This window comes from Saccopteryx bilineata, chromosome 1, assembly GCF_036850765.1.
Source record: "Saccopteryx bilineata isolate mSacBil1 chromosome 1, mSacBil1_pri_phased_curated, whole genome shotgun sequence".
Lineage (NCBI taxonomy): Eukaryota > Metazoa > Chordata > Mammalia > Chiroptera > Emballonuridae > Saccopteryx > Saccopteryx bilineata.
The window spans coordinates 344,647,197-344,667,059 of record NC_089490.1 but is presented as its reverse complement, the minus strand read 5'-3'; the positions used below and the strand labels follow the sequence as shown (position 1 = coordinate 344,667,059).

General features: G+C 37.7%; 1 protein-coding gene and 1 pseudogene across 9 annotated transcripts in view; one reads left to right on the top strand and one right to left on the bottom strand.

Moving 5' to 3' along the window:
* The window catches only part of EMSY (EMSY transcriptional repressor, BRCA2 interacting), a 109,094-nt gene that overhangs the window by 35,867 nt on the left and 53,364 nt on the right, over positions 1 to 19,863 (top strand). For all 9 annotated transcript variants that reach the window (XM_066249822.1, XM_066249789.1, XM_066249771.1 and 6 more), the window contains one exon: positions 1,322 to 1,576. In XM_066249822.1, coding sequence (XP_066105919.1) covers positions 1,322 to 1,576 — 255 coding nt within the window. The remainder of the gene's footprint in view (positions 1 to 1,321; positions 1,577 to 19,863) is intronic.
* On the bottom strand, positions 3,983 to 5,835 carry LOC136320550 (bifunctional purine biosynthesis protein ATIC-like; annotated as a pseudogene).

Here is a 19,863-nt window from a genome sequence, read left to right as displayed (position 1 = left end):
GGTGGGGGTTTGGAATCTAATCCCCGCGATAGGCAAGGGACCACTGTATTCCATGCTTCTGTTTTTCATTTTTAATTTTCTCCAGGTACCTTCGACGCTCTTGGGAACTTAAAACATACCTGTTTTCTTCTTTACTTCTTACATCCTGTATCTATTTGAGCCTTAAGTAGTTATAGGGCAGCTGGACAAGATATCTCCAAGAGATTTCTCATAAGTTCACTGGAATCCAGTAGAGTATGAGAGATGTAAAAATATCTGAATATAGATACTAAAGGAAATTGTATGATTATTTTGAGTTTCTGTTTAAGATACTTAATTTAGGTATTACAAGGGCTAAGAAATTAAGGACTTTTTTGTAAGGTAAAGTTTAGTGGCAGTGGTAATGTACAGACTATAGGTATGATCCCAACCACAGAGCTTCTGTGGCAGCTCCTATGTGGGTACCTGGGCAGATGCATTCTGTGTCTGTGTTTGTTGTAGATTAAGGGCAGGCTGTTGTAGAGCTAATGTATCTATATCTGGTTATTCTTGGAAGGGCAGTTGGTAGAGGGGGAAGAGTCTTGTAGCAGTAAGTTATTGAATTATAAGATTATTGAGGAAAAATCTTGGCGAGGCAAGAATTTCTCTCATACACGTAAATCTTTAGTGGAAGTTATTAGTACTCCTTACCTATACATGCTTGCTAATACAAGTATTGCACTGAAAAGAAATGTCTTACAACCTTTTTCATCACAAATGCTTTGCTGTGGATACATTGAGTATGCTCACTTAAACTTTTCATATGATTGTTTAATGACCCAGTTAGATTTCTCAAGAAAAGACTTTAATTTATAGATTATTGGAAATGAGATACAGAAAAGCTACTTTGCATGCGAAATAGTTCAAAAGATGAATGTTCCAGTGTGAATTATTTTATTTCATGCCATGTTTAATTGGCTTCCAAGAACCTAAAAAGTCATTTTTGAAAAAATGTGTGAGAAATAAGATTCAAAACTTAGTTTACTTTGTTCTTATATTACATTGAGAACCTATATTTTCTAACAGAAAATCTATTGAGAGACATGCTCGATACTTTCTTTTGTGTTAGATCTTCATCAGGGAAAATCGGGTTTTTTTTGGGGGGGGTGATGTCTCCCTTACAGAATTTAGTGATTAGATATCAAATATGTAAAATTCCACACATTATATATGACACTTACTAGGTGCTTAATAAATTACTGCTTCTATTGATTTTCTTAGTCTCTGTTATCTACTACAATAACCAAAAGTAACTTTAATTATGCTTTACTATTGAATTTTCTTTTCCCTCACTCTTTTGCAGGTGTATCTACATCAGCAATCAAAATGGCAACAACCAGACTTCCTTCTCCCAAAAGCTTAGTGGGTGCCCCAACTCAGATTCTTGCACAGTTTCCTAAACAGCATCAACAGTCTCCTAAGCAACAGTTACATCAAGTGCAGCAACAGACACAGCAGCAAGTGGCCCAGACTTCATCAGTATCTCATCCGCAACAGCCTCAACAGTCTCCTTTGCCACCTGGCATCAAGCCTACCATTCAAATCAAACAGGAGTCAGGTAACTGGGAAATGTTTATAACATATGGTAATCCTCCGATCAGCTCTCTGAAGGCTGCTAACATATATGGATTTACTTCCAGATATAGTTTCCTCAAGCATCAGATTTTTAAATTCTAAAATTTTTGACCCTCCTGTTAGAAATACCTATATAGAGAGAACTGGAGCTTGGGAATAAAAGGCAGTTTACATAATAGAAAGAGCCCCCCACAGCCCCCAAATGAAATCCTAATAGAGATGAAGCTGAGGAAATAAACCCAGATTTTAGAATTGTCTTCTGAGGGCCTTTGGGATTATAGGAAGTGAGTAGTAGTAAAATTACTCAAGGGAGTCTTATGTTAGAGGGCAGTTTGTATTTATACATATGAAATAAAATTGTCATGAGCAGAAGAGGTGCAAAGATTATAGGACACTGTGGTTTGTGGTTTAACAATTTAGCAGTTTATTGAAAGCATCTCCATCCAGCACAGTGGGAACTCTGAGGCAGGAGTCAATTTCTGTTAAGTTATCAAATCATAAAAGTATTTAATAGAAAGGCAGGTAGGATGGAGGCTGAGTCACAGGGAAATTAAAAAGCCTCTTAACATAGTTAATATCTTTAAAAAAATTTTTTAAAGAGATGATTTTTAGTGAGAGAGAAACATTGAATCATATTCCACTTATTTATGCATTCATTGATTGATTCTTTTTTTTTTTAATTGAGTGAGCAGAAGGGAGGCAGAGACAGACTCCTGCCTGTGTCCTCACTGAGATCCACCAGGCAAGTTCACTAGGAGGCGATGCTCTGCCCATCTGTGGCCCTTGCTCTGTTGTGATGGAGCCATTTTTTTTAGCACCTGGGGCGGAGGCCCTGAAGCCATCCTTAGCACCCGGGCCAACTTGCTCTAATGAGCTTTGGCTGTAGGAGGGGTGGAGGAGAGTGTGTGTATGTGTGAGAGAGAAGTGAGGGGGGAGGGGTGGAGAAGCAGATGGGTGTTTCTCCTGTGTACCCTGACTGGCAATTGAACCTGGACATCCACACACCAGGCTGATGCTCCACCATGGAGCCAACCAGCCAGGGCTTGATTGATTCTTATATGTGCCCTGACGAGGGATTAAACCCACAACCGTGGCATATCAGGATGACACTATAACCAGCTAAGCTACCCAGCCAAGGCCCATACTTAATATTTTTAAGAAAAGAAAATGGATGTTTTTTTCTCCAGTGAATCTGGACTTTTTCTGGTGGTAGAACAGGAACTTGAAAAATGCTGACATTTTCAATTTATTTTGTTTTTTTTGATAGGAACATTTATTTTTTTGAAATATAATTGCCATATGATTTATTAGTTTTAGGTGTACAACATAATGATTTGATATATGTATACAGGAGTAGGCAAAGAGGTTTATAGTTGTGAGTACACAAAACAGTTTATTTTATTATTAATTATTATTTTATTTTCCATATGAACAAATGTAAACCTACTTCTGCCCACCCCTGTATATTGCAATGTGATTATCTTTATAAGTTTAGTTAATAGTCATCACCACACATAGCTACAAACTTTTTTCTTGTGATAAGTTCTTTTAAGATCTGCTGTCTTAGCAATTTTCAAATATACAATGCAGTATTGTCAGCTATAGTCACCATGCTGTACATTACATCCCCAGTATTTAATTATCTTACAACTGAAAGTTTGTACCTTTTTACTGCCTTTACCCATTTCAGCCAACATCTCACCTCTTGTTTGTTCTCTTGTACATATGAGTTTTCTTGTGGGTTTTTTGTCGGTTTCTTTTGTTTTTGTTTTTTAGATTGTACATAGAAGTGAGATCATACAGTATTAATTTTTCTCTGCCTTACTTTACTTAGCATAGCGTCATTTATGTTGTAAATGGCAGGATTTCCTTCTTTCTCATGACTGAATCATATTCTATTGTATCTGTATACCACATTTTATTTTTCTTTCTTTCTTTAATTTTTTTACGTGAGTGGAGAGGAGATAGAGAGACAGACTCCTGTATGCACCCTGACTGAGATCTACCCGGCATCCCCTGTCTGGGGCTGATGCTCAAATCAACCAAGCTATTCTTAGCTCCTGAGGCTGATGCTTGGACCAGCCAAGTTGTCCTCAGTGCCCCGGGACCTACAGTCAACCAGTTGAGCCACTGGCTGTGGGAGGGGATGAGAGAGGAAAGGGAGGTGGGGGGAAGAGGGAGATGATCACTTTTCATGTGTGCCCTGACCAGGAATCAAACCCGGGACAACTGCACACCAGGCCGACGCTCCATCCACTGAGCCAGCTGGCCAGGGCACATTTTCTTTTTTTCGATTAAGATTTAATGTTTTGGGTTTTATTCAAGTGTTTTTAAAACTTCCCACCTGATTTTTCATCCATATATAATCAAATCTTAATATGTGATAAAATCAGTAGTGAAAGAAACGAAGATTTGGATCAGCGAGGATTATTCCCAGTGAATCACAAGCTTCAATCACAACTTTGTCAGCAGCAGAACCGGTAGAGCAATAATACACGCCACAGCACCACACCTTTTAGCTCTGTCTGCATTATCCCGGAAAGGAAGGAAGGCATCAGAGCTGACAGAAACTTAACTAAGTTTGTCTAACTATTTCTTCTTAGCCTCGGTTAATAATTAAGGGACTTCCTCAAATAGTGCCTTCTGCTTTACTAAATCTTCATCCTCGTCTACGGCCATACCACCCTGAACGTGCCTGATCTCTTCTAAATCTTCATCCTCACCAGTGGTTCCAGTAACATACTGATTGATGGCACTGGAGATTTCTGCCCTCTTCACTGTGGTTTTAAACTTCATTGAGAGCATTTGTGGATGATGTCTAAGTCACCAAAAGTTTGCCTTATTTCCTGCAAGGAATGTGCGGTGTGCCTGAGTCACTGTCCTGCTCCAATGCCAGTAACCTGACTAGTCTTGGCATAGCACATGCAGTTAGATCAAATGTATTTGATAGCAATGGTGGCCATGCTGAGGCCTCTGAGCACAGATTTCAGTAAATCTTTAGTCTTGGTAACGACGTTGCTAAATAATGACCTGTAGATAACACTATCATTTTTCCTCTGGCTTAAACAAAGACCAAAGAGAGTTCAAACTTCATTTTTATCGTATTTTAAGACTGATCTATCTGAAGAACACAGTAATTTCCATTTTTCATTTTAGAGAGTATTTTGAACACTTCTTCATATTCCAGGGCAGCAGTACCATCAGGTACCTTTCTGGAAAAAATTTGGCAGTAGGAACATCACATATATCAGATAATGCAACAAAGTCACCAAATCCTATGTCCCCTCTTGCTCATGCATATGCAGTTGATACGGATATAAGAGTTTTTATACATGTCATAGACCCTATAGAGTTTGGCTTCATCTTCACTTAAGTGGAATTCCAACAACAGTGCCTGTTGGGCTGACATGCTTTCCAAGATGCTGCAGCTGGAATACGTAAATAGCTTCTTTGAGTTCCTTCACCAGCTGCCAGGCATTCAAAGCATCATACAAGTTTATAAATTCAGGGTCTCCATTTAGCACTATCATGGGAAGCTTAGGCTTAGTGTGTAACTGGGCTGGTGTTTGATGAGGGTTCATTCCATACCTCACGGGCATCAAGATATTCATTCCATACCTCACGGGCATCAAGATATTCCTGTACTACAATATAATGTTTCCTGCAGTAATCTAAAATTACTTCTTCATATTGTGCCATATGAGTGAAAGCCTTCAGGGCTAACTGGCATCTAGTCTCCAAGGAGATGTCTTTACTGTCAGACCTCTGCACCTCTGTGGACACGGCAGTGTAGTCCTCTGGTTCACACTCTACAGTCACTCGAGCATGGTTTTTGGCTGCTGCTCCTAGCAGGATTACTTCACCTATATCAATTTGCTCAACAGCCTCTTCAACATTACATCTGGAGAAGCCACTGTCTTCACAAAGGGATGCAGATTACAAACAATTTATAAGATTGAAATCAAGTCAGGCCATGTCAGCGTTATCTTCTGAAATATTATGAGCCAAGATTCCAGCATAGACTTCAGGAAGAAAGGTTTTCACATGTCCCTCTCTAACATTTCAGGAAACCCTGTCAACTCAGAGATAGATATCTCTTACTGCCAGATCAGCATCCCTGACAGCTTTTGCAGTCCCTCCAGAAGTGATCTGATTCAAACAAAGAGAAGTTAGGTTTCTGGCAAATTCCACAAGGCCAGTTTTGTCAGAAAAACTAAAAATGGCAAGCTGACTAGGCTTCATGGCTATAGGCGACAGGGTCAGGGAACAAGTGGGGGCAGGAGAGGGGGATACCACAAGCAGAGGGAGGCGGAGTGGCCCCCATATTTTCTTTATTCATTTATCTATTGATGTAAATTTAAGTTGCTGGCTATTGGTTTTATTTAATTATTTTATTTTATTTTGTATTTTTAATTTTTAAATTTTATATAGGTAATTATCTAACAGGTTGACATTGATCAATAAGAATACATAGGTTTCAGGTGAACTTTTCTGTAGCATTTGAACTGTTGATTATGTGGTATACCCATCACCCAAAGTTAAATAATTTTCCATCACCTTATATTAGTCCCTCTTTACAACTTTCCCCCCCTCCCCCCTCTCCATTTACTCAAGTCTCCTCCCCCACATTCTCTTCCCCCTGGTAACCACTTCACTTTTATCTATGTCCATAAGTCTCAATTTTATATCCAACCTATGTGTGAAATCATACGGTTCTTAACTTTTTCTGATTTACTTATTTCACTCAGTATAATGTTCTCAAGGTCCATCCATATTGTCTTAAATGTCACTATGTCATCGTTTCTTATAGCTGAATAGTATTCCATTGTATATATGTACCACAACTTCTTTATCCAATCCTCTATTGAGGGACACTTGAGTTTTCATGTCTTGGCCACTGTGAATAATACTGTGATGAACATGGGAGTTTATGTGTCTTTATGTACCAGTGTTTTAGAGTTTTTGGGGTAAGTACCCAGTAGAGGGATTGCTGGGTCATATGGTAATTCTATTCTTAATTTTTGAGGCAACAGCATACTTTCTTCCATAATAGTTTTACTAATTTGCATTCCCACCAGTAGTGAATGAGATTTCTTTTTTATCCACAGCCTCTCCAACACTTGTTATTACCTGTTATGTTGATAATAGCCAGTCTAATAGATGTGAGGTGGTATCTCATGGTAGCTTTAATTTGCATTTCTTGAATAACTAGAGAAGATGAGCATCTTTTCATGTACCTGTTGGCCATTTGTATGTCCTCTTGGGAGAAGTGTCTGTTCAGGTCCTCTTCCCATTTTTTAATTGGGTTATTTGTTTGTTCATTACTGAACTTTGTGAGTTCTTCATATATTTTGGATATTAACGCCTTATTGGAACTGTTGTTTACAAATATTATCTCTCACTTAGTTGGCTGCCTATTTGTTTTGTTGTCAGTTTCTTTTGCTGTGCAGAAGTTTTTTACTTTGATATAGTCCCATTCATTTATTTTTGCCTTTACTTCCCTTGCCTTTGTGGTCAAATTCATAAATTATTCTCTATGGCTAAGGTCCATGAGTTTAGTTCCTATGTTTTCTTCAATGTAATTTATAGTTTCAGGTCTTATATTTAGATCTTTGATTCATTTTGCATTAATTTTTGTGCAGGGAGACAAACTGTAGTCAAGTTTTATTCTTTTGTCTGTGGCTCTCCAATTTTCCCGGCACCATTTATTGAGAGGCTTTCTTTTCTCCATTGTGTGTTTTTTGGCTTCTTTGTCGAAGATTATCTGTCCGTATATGCGTGGTTTTATTTCTGTGCTCTCTATTCTGTTCCACTGGTCTGTGTGTCTGTTTTTCTGCCAATACCATGCTGTTTTGATGATCATGGCTCTATATAATTTGAAGTCAGGTAGTGTGATGCCTTCGGCTTCATTCTTTTTTCTCAGGATTGCTTTTGCTGTTCTGGGTTTTCATGGTTTCATACAAACCTGGTAATTTTTTGTTCTATTTCTTTAAAGAAAGACATTGGGATTTTGATAGGGATTACATTAAATTTATATATTGCTTTGGGTTATGGCCATTTTAACTATGTTTATTTGTCCAATCCATGAACATGGAATATTTTATCATTTCATTGTGTCTTTTTAAATTTCTTTCAATAATGTTTTGTAGTTTTCAGTATATAGGTCCTTCATATCCTTTGTTAATGTTATTCCTAGGTACTTTATTATTTTATTTTTGTCATAGCAATTATAAAAGGAATTGTTCTTTTGAGTTTATTCTTTGAAATTGCATTGTTGGCATATAGGAAAGTAGTAGTAGACTTGTGTATATTGATTTTGTATCCTGTGATTTTACTGTATTGGTTTATTGTTTCTAAGAGTTTTTTTGGTGGTCTTTGAGGTTTTCTATATACAGGATCATATCATCTGTAAAAAGTGATACCTTTACTTCTGCTTTCCTGATATGGATGCCATTTATTTCTTTCTCTTGCCCTATCAGTCTGGCTAAAACTTCCAGAACTATGTTGAATAAGAGTGGAGAGAGTGGGCAACCTTGTCTCGTTCCTGATTTTAGAAGAAAAGACTACATTTTTTCACCATTTAGTATGATATTAGCTGATGGTTTGTCATGTATGGCCTTTATTATGTTGAGATACTTTGTTTCTCTTCTGATTTTATTGAGTGTTTTAAACATAAAGGGATGTTGTATGTTATTGAATGCCTTTTCTGTATCTATTGATAGGATCATATGATTTTTGTTCTTTGTTTTGTTGATGTGATGTATTACATTGATTGATTTCTGTATGTTATACCATGCTAGTGCTTTTGGAATGCATCCCACTTGATTGTGTTGTATTATTGTTGTTGTATTTGATTTGCTAGTATTTTGTTTAGGATTTTTGCATCTGTATTCATTAGAGATATTGGTCTGTAGTTTTCTTTTTTGTGTTGTCCTTGCCAGATTTTGGTATGATGGTGATGCTGGCCTTGTAAAATGTGGAGCATTGCTTCTTCTTCTATTTTTTGGAAGACTTTGAGAAAGATGGGTACCGAGTCTTCTTTAAATGTTTGGTAGAATTCACTAGTATAGCCATCTGGTCCTGGACTTCTGTTTTTGGGGAGGTTTTTGATAGTTGTTTCTATTTCCTCCCTGCTTATAGGTCTAATTAGGTTTTCCACTTCTTTGTTATTCAGTCTAGGAACATTGTATATATAGTTCTAAGAATTTATCTATTTCCTTTAGGTTGTTGAATTTGATGGCAAATAATCTTTCATAATATTCGACTATGGTCTTTTGTGTATCTCTGATGTCTGTGGTAATATTTGCTCTTTCATTTTGGATTTTGTTTATATAAGTCCTTCCTCTTTTTTCTTTGTGAGTATAGCCAGTGGTTTGTTGATTTTCTCAATCTTTTAAAAGAACCAGTTCTTTGTTGTATTAATATTAATTTTTTCCATAGATTTTTTGTTTTCTATTTCTTTTGGTTCTGCTCTAATTTTTACTATTTCTTTTTTTCTGCTGACTTTGAGTTGCCTTTGTTCTTTTTTTTGTAGTTCCTTAAGGTATGTTAGGTTGTTTACTTGGGATCTCTCTTGTTTCTTGATATAAGCCTTTAATGATACAAACTTTCCTTTTATTACTGCTTTCGCTGCATTCTAGTAATTTTGATATGTTGTGTTGTCATTTTCATTTGCCTGTGTATAGCTTTTGATCTCTGTTTTTATTGCTTTTTTGACCCAGCCATTTTTTAGAAGTATGGTGTTTAATTTCCACATTTTTTGAGTTTCTTTACTTCCTTTTTACAGTTGAATTCTAATTTGAAAGCCTTAATGATCAGAAAATATGCTTGGTATAATTTCAGTCTTCCTGACTATGTTGATGTTCGTTTTGTGACCCAACATATGATCTATCTGTCTTTGAGAATATTGTATGTACACTGGAGAAGAATGTACATATCATCTGACATTTTAGGATGAAATGCCCTGTAACGTCAGTTATGTCCATTTGGTCTAGAGTGTCATTTTATTTTATTTTATTTATTATTTTTTTTCTGAAGCTGGAAACGGGGAGAGACAGACAGACTCCCGCATGTGCCCGACCGGGATCCACCCGGCACGCCCACCAGGGGCGACGCTCTGCCCACCAGGGGGCGATGCTTTGCCCCTCCGGGACGTCACTCTGCCGCGTCCAGAGCCACTCTAACGCCTGGGGCAGAGGCCAAGGAGCCATCCCCAGCGCCCGGGCCATCTTTGCTCCAATGGAGCCTTGGCTGCGGGAGGGGAAGAGAGAGACAGAGAGGAAGGAGGGGGTGGTGGAGAAGCAAATGGGCGCTTCTCCTATGTGCCCTGGCCAGGAATCGAACCCGGGTCCCCCGCACGCCAGGCTGACGCTCTACCGCTGAGCCAATCAGCCAGGGCCTAGAATGTCATTTAAGGCCAATATTTTTTATTGATTTTCTGTTTGAGTGATCTATTTAAAACTCTCAATGGTGTGTTGAAATCTCCAAGTGTGTTTTTGTCTGCTGCTATTTTTAGATCAGTTAGTAGCTGTGTTATGTTTTTCGGTATTCCCTGGTTTAGGGCTTAGAAAGAAGTGTTATGTCTTCTTGATACAATGTCCCTTTATTGTTATGAAATGTCCATCTTTGTCTTTGGTTACCTTTGCTGTCTTTAAGTCAGCATATCAATATGGCTACAGCTGCATAATTTTATTTGGATATTATTTGCTTGTAGAATCATTTTCCAACCATTTACTTTGAGCCTACTTTTGGCTTTGCAGCTTAGATGTGTCTCTTGAAGGCAGTATATTGTTGGGATTTGCTTTTTGATACAATTTGCTACTCTGTGCCTCTTTATTGGTGAGTTCAGTCCATTTACATTTAGGGAATTATTGGCACTTGAGGATTTCCTATAGCCATTTTATGTTTTGTTTTCTGGTAGCTTTGTGTCTTGTTTAGTTCTTCTCTTTTTTGTTTCTGACTGTTGTTTTTATTTGGTGATATTCCATACTTCTTTCTTTATATTTCTTCTTTTTTAAGCTGTTTGTTTCAGGAGTGGCTATTTTATGGCTGATTATCATCAGGTTATTAAGAGAAAAATGTTCATATGTAGAAGATTCCTATGTCTTCTGCACTCCATCCTCCTTTAGTACTGCAGTTCTTTATCCTCTCCCCTTTTATGTTATTGTTGTCACAAATTATCCTTGTTTTTACTGTGACCTTGTTGGAGCTTTTACTTAACATTTTGATTTGTTTTGTTCTTTATGTCTGGTCAAATAACCTCCTTGAGTATTTTCTGGTGATAAATTCCCTCAGCTTATGTATATCTGTAAAGGTTTTTATTTCTCCTTCACATTTGAAAGATAACTTTGGTGGATATAATATTTTTTTTTTTTCTTTTTCATTTTTCTGAAGCTGGAAACAGGGAGAGACAGTCAGACAGACTCCCGCATGCGCCCGACCGGGATCCACCCAGCACACCCACCATGGGGCGACGCTCTGCCCACCAGGAGGCGATGCTCTGCCCATCCTGGGCGTCGCCATGTTGTGACCAGAGCCACTCTAGCGCCTGGGGCAGAGGCCAAGGAGCCATCCCCAGCGCCCGGGCCATCTCTGCTCCAATGGAGCCTTGGCTGCGGGAGGGGAAGAGAGAGACAGAGAGGAAAGCGTGGCGGAGGGGTGGAGAAGCAAATGGGCGCTTCTCCTGTGTGCCCTGGCCGGGAATCGAACCCGGGTCCTCCGCACGCTAGGCCGACGCTCTACCGCTGAGCCAGCCGGCCAGGGCGGATATAATATTCTTGACTGGTAATTCCTCTCATTCAGTACTTTGGATGTTTGGATCCACTCTCTTTTGGTTTGTAGAGTTTCTGCTGAGAAGTCTGATGATAACCTGATAGGCTTTCCTTTATATGTTATAGTCTTCTTTTCCCCAGCTGCCTTGAGGGTTCTTTCTTTGTGATTGATTTTTGACAATTTTATTATGATGTGCCTTGGAGTAGGTATGTTTGGGTTGTAGTAACTCGGCATTCTGTTTGCTTCTTGGATGCAAGGCTATAACTCTTTCTATAGGCTTGGGAAATTCTCATCAATTATTTGTCTGACTAGGCTCTCCATTTCCTTTTCCCTCTCTTCTTTTTCTGATATACTCATTATTCTTTTTTTTTTTTTTTTTTAATTTTTAATTTTTATTTTATTTATTCATTTTTTTTTAGAGAGGGGAGAGAGAGAGACAGAGAAGGAGAGAGAGGAGAGACAGAGAGAGAGAGAGAGAGAGAGAGAGAAGGGGGAGGAGCTGGAAGCATCAACCTCCATATGTGCCTTGACCAGGCAAGCCCAGGGTTTTGAACCGGCGACCTCAGCATTTCCAGGTTGACGCTTTATCTACTGCGCCACCACAGGTCAGGCATCATTATTCTTATATTGTTCTTTCTGATGGTGTTAGACAATTTTTGTAGAGCTCTTTCGGTTTTTTTAATTCGTGAGTCTCGCTCTTCTCTCTGTTGCATCTCTAGTTGCCTGTCTTTGATGTTGCTTATTCTTTACTCTATGTGGCTTGTTCTGTTAGCTATACTTGCCACTTCCGTCTTTAATTCACATGTTGAGTTCTTCATTTGTGAATACCTTCGTGAGGTATTCGTTTTGTTTATGAATTTGTTTTCTGAGCATATTAAGTTGCTTGTTGGTGTCTTCTTGTAGCTATTTGAGTATTTTCAGAAATTCAGGTTTGAATTCCCTATCATTTAACTCCAAGGCTTTTATGTGATTGAGATTTCTTTCTGGAGATACTCATTTTATTTCTGAAACCCATCTCTGTCTTGTACAACCATGGTATTTAATTTTTTATTCCTTGATGGCATTTGAGAGTGGTATTGTTAAGAACTCTAACAAAAAAACAACTAAAAATATTGAAAAATTAAAAAGAAATTCAATAAAATTAAAAAAAAAATTATGACAAGAAAATAAACTGGAAAAGGATCAAAAGCAAACAAAATATCAAAAACATTCATAGAAAAATAAGAATATAAATATAAAACTTTTAAAAAATGATAAAGAGAGAAAAGAATAAGAAGAAAAAAAAGAAAAAATAAATTTCAGTTTTGAGAGGTTTCTTCCAGTAGATGTCGTTATATGACAATTTTTTTAGCTCTGTGAAGTTCCTGGGCTGTCTGCTGAGATGTTACTGTCGCAGTGATGTAGACTGGGCCACAGTGACAGTGTGCGGGGCGTGTTGTGAGGGCTTTTCAGCTTTGGCTTTATTTCTTCAGCTTTCCAGCTTCACAGCTCTAACAATGGCAATGTCAGGCTTCCAGCCCTTCCTTCCCACTTCTCAACACACCTTGAGATCAGACATGGAACACCTCCATTCTTTAGGGGAGAGAATGGCCTTGGAGGGCTAGCTGTGAGGTTTGTCTCTGCCCCTCTCGGTACTATAAGGTGAGGGAGGCAGGATCTGGGAGGCTGGTTGATCTCACTTTAACTTCCTCTGTCTCTGCCGAGTGTGGGCTGTAGGCAGACCATGGGAACACTGGCTGTGACCCTGTGCTCCGCCACTATTTTGGTTTATCTCCCCCTCTGCCCCTCAGTCTCACTGCTCCTCCAAGCAGAAGGAGACCCAGTCACTCTGGATTTCCCACTCTGTACCTCTCAGACAAAATCCAGAGAGCCTGAGCTTCCCTCCTCCCATAGTCCAGCAGAGGAAAAAAAAAAAAAAGCCCAGTCACTCCTGGTTTATTTCCTCTCCTTTCCAAAGCCCACCACTATTGCATTTTATTTTCTGCCCACCTTTTCACCGTGTCCCACCTTTAGTCCATTTGGTGCATGGATCTTTCGGGCATGCTAGCAAGCTCAGCTGGTGTTCCTTCTCTGTGTTATAGTTGTTCAATTTGTTGAAATTTCAAGGGGAGCAATCAGGAGTATCTCTCATGCTGCCATTACTCTGACGTCATCTCTCATATTGGCTATTGTAAATAATGCTACCATGAACCTGGGGATGCAGATATTTTAAAGTTAGTGTTTTCATTTTCTTCTAATAAATATCCAGAAATGGCATTGCTGGATCACATGCTAATTACATTTTTAAGTTATTGAGAAACTTCCACACTGATTTTCTTAGTGGGTTCACCAATTTATATTCCCACTAAGAGTGCAAAAGGGTCCCCTTTCTTACACTTCCTCACCAACACTTGTTATTTCTTGTCTTCTTGACAATAGCCATTCTGAGCATGTGTGTAGTAATATGACATAGTGGTGGTTAGGAATGTTGAGTACCAGTTTATGTATATGCTGGTTATTAGTAGGTCTTTGGAAAAATGTCTATTCAGAAACTGCCCATTTTTTAATCAGGTTGTTTGTGTTTCTTTGTTGTTGAGTTGTATGAATTCTTTTTATATTTTGACCATTAGCCCCTTATTAGGTACATGATTTGCAGATATTTTCTCTCATTCCATATTGCCTTTTTATCTTGTTGGAGGTTTCCTTTGCTAGGCAGAAGCTTTTCAGTGTGATATAATCCCACTTTTTTTTTTATTACATTTGATGTTTTTGCCAAGACTGATGTCAAGAAACTTATTCCCTATGCTTTCTTCTGGGAGTTTTATTGATTCAGGCCTTACTTTGAAGTTTTTCATCTATTTTGAGTTGATTTTTTGTGTAGGATATACATTAGTGGCCTAATTTCATTCTTTTGTATATGGCTGTTCAGTTTTTACAATACCATTTATTGAAGAGACAGTCTTTTTCTCATTGTATATTCCTGACCCTTTTATAGTAAATTAATTAAGTATAAAAGTGTGAGTTTATTTCTGGGACATGCATTCTATTCCATTGATATAATGTGTTTGTTTTTATGCTAGTAGCATACTATTTGATTACTATAGCTTTGTACATAGTTATCTATTTAGGTCATTTGTGGTTCAGTACACATTTTAAGATTGTTCTAGTTTTGTGAAGAATGTCATTGGAATTTGTGTGAGAGTGTGTGTGTGTGTGTGTGTGTGACAGAGACAGAGAGACAGAGAGAGGGACAGATAAGGACAGACAGGAAGGGAGAGAGATGAGAAGCAACAGTTCTTCACTGCGGCACCTTAGTTGTTCATTGATTGCTTTCTCATATGTGGGTGACTATAGCAGACCAAGTGGTCCCTTGCTCAAGCCAGAGACCTTGGGCTAAGCTGGTGAGCCTTGCTCAAAAACCAGATGAGCCCATGCTCAAGCTGACGAACTCAAGATCTTGAACCTGGGTCCTCTGCATCCCAGTCTGATGCTCTATCCACTGTGCCACCACCTGGTCATACTCATTGGAATTTTGATAGGGCTTGCGTTGAATCTGTGGATATTTTAACAATGATCCTTCCAATCCATGAGCATGGAATGTTTTCCCATTTATTTATGTCTTCAATTTTTTTTAATCAGTGTCTTAATAGTTTTTACATACGTAGGTTTCACCTCCTTGGTTAAATTCATTCCTAGGTATTTTATTATTTTGATGCAATTGTAAGTGGGATTGTTTTCTGAATTTTTCTTTCTGATAGTTTGTTATTAGTTTATTGAAACACAACTGATTTTTGTGTCTCACAACTTTACTAAATTTGTTTTTTCTAAAGTTTTTTGGTTGTGTTTTTAGGGTTTTCCATACATAACATGTCATCTGAAAATAGAGACAGTTTTACTTGTTTGTTTCAGATTTGGATTTCTTTTTTCCTTGCCTAATTGCTATGGCTAAGAAGTCCAGTACTGTGTTGAATAAGTGGCGAGCGTGGACATCCTTGTCTTGTTCTGAAAATGGATTTTTAATCATGTCTTTGGAAAAGCAGGGATGGGAGAATACTAAATTTATTGTTTTCTTGTGGTTTTATGAGAAATTTTTGAATGTATTAATTTATTCAGTTTTAGTGTTTGTCTTGATATTTTAATATAGTATATGTGTATACCACAGTCTTGACTTTTTCACCACATGTTGCTCTATACAGTATTTGAAATAATTTTATCTTTCTAGTAAGGAAGGGAGATTTTTGTATCTCTAATATTGGTTAAAAATAACACTTCAGTGTTCAAGTTTCTAAGGTCTGCTTTGGTGGCATTTTATTTGTGAATCAATTATTTTATTTTTGAATAGAAAATGCATTCATCAAAAACGGAAAAGTACCAGATCTAGGCAGCGGCACAGTGGATAGAGTATTCAACTGGGACGCCGGGGGGTCTAGGTTCAAAACCTCAAGGTTGCCAACTTGAGCGAGGGCTCATTTGGCTTGAGCACAGGGTTGCTGGCTTGAGCATGGGATCATAGACATGACCCCATGGTCTCTGATTTGAGCCCATAAGTTGTTGGCTTGAAGCCCAAGGTCGCTGACTTAAGGGGTCACTTGCTCTACTATAGCCCCACGGTCAAGGCACATATGAGAAAGCAATCAGTGAACATCTAAAGTGCCACAAAGAAGAATTGATGCTTCTCATCTCTCTCCCTTCCTGTCTGTCTGTCTCTATCTGTCCCTCTCTCTGACTCTCTCTGTCTCTGTCAAAATAATTAAAAAGAAAAGGAAAGGAAACCTGTTACCTTTAGCTATTCTCTCTCTACTCCTTATGACAACCTCTCCAGCCCTAAGCAACCAATTATATACTTTGTCTGTAGATTTCAATTATCTGAATTTTTGTGTGAATGGAACAATACAATACAGAGTCTTTTGTGACTGGCTTCTTTCACTTAACAGTGTTTTCAAGGTTCATCTATGTTGTACTTCATTCCTTTTTATGGCCAAGTAGTATTTCACATTTTATTTATCTATTTGTCCATTGATGTGCATTTGGATTACTTTATTTCCCTATTTATAAGACACACCTTTTTCCAAAAAACTTGGGGTCTAATAACAGGGTGTGTCTTATACAGTGGTTGTAGATTTTTTACTTGCATTTTCCACTTTTTCGCACTTTTTTTGCGCTCATTGTTGAAGAACGTGATTCATCATCAGACACAGATAAGGACAAGCTAATAGATGGGAGCTTTGACAGTAATGAGGAGTTGTATGAATTTTATGATGGATAAAATTTGAGTTCAATAACTGTATGTAATAATTTTTTTTTCAAATTTTGGGCCCCAAAATTAAGGTGCATCTTATACTGAGAGCATCTTATACATGGGGAAATACAGTATTTCTGTTGTTGCTGTTATGAATAATTCTGTGGAAAATATTCATGTGTAAGTTTGTGGGTATTCAGTTCTCTTGTGTACCTATATAGGAATGGAATTGTTGAGTTATGTGGTAATTTTATGTTTAATTATTTGAGAAAAAGCTAGACTGGTTTCCAAAGTGGCTGCATCATTTTATATTCCCACCAGCAGTATATGAGGGTTCCAGTTTCTTTACATCCTTTCCAATACCTGTTATTCTCTGACTTTTGGATTCTCTCTATCCTACTTTGTGTGAAGTGGTATTTCATTTTGGTTTTGATTTGTATTTCTCTTAAGACTAATGATATTGAGCATCTTTCCGTGCTTTATTGGCCCTTTATAATCTTCCTTGGAGAAATGCCTATTTATATATTTTGATTACTTTTTAATTGGATTGTCTTTTATCATTGAGTTGTACAAATTTTGGATATTAAGCTCTTATGAAATATACAATTTGCAAATATTTTCTTCCATTCTGTAGGTTGTCTTTTCACTTTCTTGATGATATCTTTTGAAGCACAAAAGTGTTTTATCTAGCCTGACCAGGTGGTGGCGCAATGGATAGAGTGTTGGACTGGGATGCAGAGGAGCCAGGTTCAAGACCCCGAGGTCACCAGCTTGAGTGTGGGCTCATCTGGCTTGAGCAAAAAGCTCACCAGCTTGGACCCAGGTCGTTGGCTTGAGCAAGGGGTTACTTGGTCTGCTGAAGGCCTGCGGTCAAGGCACATATGAGAAAGCAATCCATAAACAACCAAGGTGTCGCAACGAAAAACTAATAATTGATGCTTCTCATCTCTCTTCGTTCCTGTCTGTCCCTATCTATCCCTCTCTCTGACTCTCTCTCTGTCCCTGTAAAAAACAAAAAAAAAACAAACAAAAAAAACTGTTGCCAAATCCCAGGTTGAAATGATTTTTGAAATTACAGTTTACATTCAGTACTATTTTGTATTAGTTTCAGGTGTACAACATAGTTACACCATTATGAGTTAATTTTGTTATGGTATGAGGTAAGAATCCCACTTTATTTTTTGCATGTGGTAATACAGTTATTTCAATACCATTTGTTAAAGAGAATATTTTCCTTCATTGAATGGTCTTGGCACACTTATTGAAAAAGCAGTTGACCGAATATGTGAGTTTATTTCTGGACTCTTAATTCTAGCCCATTAATTTACATGTCTGTTTGTATGCCAATACCACACTGTTTTGATTGTGATTGATTTGTAGTGAGCCTTGAAATCAGGAAATGTGAGTATTTCTATTTTGTTTTTCTTTTTTTTAATGATTATTTTGGCTATTCTGGGTCCCTTGCACTTCTGTATGAAGTTTGCAGTCAGCTTGTCAGTTCTACAAAGAAGTCAGATAGGGATTGCATTAACTCTGTTGATCAGTTGAGAAGTGTTAACATCTTAATGATGTTTAATCTTTGGATCTAGGGTCATGGGATGTTTCCCTATTTATTTAGGTTTTCTTTCATTTATTTAAACAATGTTGTGTGGTTTTCAGAGTATAAATTCGGCACTTCTTTTGTTAAATTTATTTCTAAGTATTTTATTTTTGAAGCTGTTGTAAATGGAATTACTAATTTCATCTTTTGGATTGTCTTTTGCTAATGTTATAGAAATACAACTTTTTTTTTTTTTTCTGAAGTTGGAAACGGGGAGGCAGTCAGACAGACTCCCGCATGCACCCGACCGGGATCCACCTGGCACGCCCACCAGGGAGCGATGCTCTGCCCATCTGGGGTGTTGCTCTGTTGCAACCAGAGCCATTCTAGTGCCAGAGGCAGAGGCCACAGAGCTGTCCTCAGTGCCCGGGCCAACTTTGCTCCAATGGAGCCTTGGCTGCGGGAGGGGAAGAGAGAGACAGAGAGGAAGGAGAGGGGGAGGGGTGGAGAAGCAGATGGGCGCTTCTCCTGTTTGCCCTGGCCGGGAATCAAACCCGGGACTCTTGCACACCAGGCTGACGCTCTACCACTGAGCCAACTAGCCAGGGCAACTTATTTTTGTGTTGTTGATTTTGTACCCTACAATGTTGTTGAAGTCATTTTTTAGTTGTAATAATTTTTAGTAAATTTCTTAGAATTTTTAAATGTAAAATATCATGTCATCTGCAAATAGAGATAATTTCTTCTGTTACATTCTGTATGTCTTGTATTTCTTTTCTTGCCTAATTTCTCTGACTAGAACCTCTAACAAAATGTTGAATATTACTGGTAAGAATGGACATCATTGTTTTGTTTCCTGTTCTGTTAGTGTCTGTTGTAAGGTGGTCTCTTATCAACAGATTCTGTTTTTGTTTATCTGCTAAACTTTATTTGCTGGATATTTGATTCTTGGTTGAACATTTTTTTCTTTGAGAACTTTGAGTACAATATCTTACTGCCTGCTCACCTCCGTTGTTTATGCTGAGAAGTCAGTTGTTAACCTTAATAAAGTCTCCTTGTGTTGTCTTTCTGTTGCTGTGTTCATGATTTTTTCTTTGTCTTTGACTTTCAGCATTTTCAGTATGATTTATCTGTTTGTGGATCTTTTTGTATATATCCTATTTGTAGTTTAGTGAGCTTCCTAGATATGAATGTTAGTGCTTTTGAATAAATTTGGGACATTTCAGCCATTATTTCTTTGAGTATTTCTTTTTCTCTTTTCTCTCTGTTCCTCTTTGGTAGTTCCATTATATGTATTTGGTGCATCTAATGGTATTTCACATTTTTCTGAGGCTCGGTTCATTTTTCTTTGTCCTCTCTGTACTTGCATAATCTTTGCTAATGCTGTTTTCAAATTTGCTAATTACCTTTTTTACCAGTTCAAATCTATTTGTGAGCCTCTGTAATGAATTTTTTATTTTAGTTATTGTACTCTTCAGCTCCAGATATTTCATTTGATTCTTTTGTAATTTTAATAGCTTTATTAATATTCTCTATTTGATGCCACTTTGTCACTATACTCTTATTTCTGTAATCACACGTTCCTTTAGTTTTGTGAACATATTTATAATGACTACTTTGATGTTTTTGTTGTTGTTATATCTGACATCTGGTTTTTCTCACAGGCAGTTTCTATTGCCTGATTTTTTTTAGTGTATAGGTCATATTTCCCTATTACTTTGCATGCATCGTAATGTTTTTT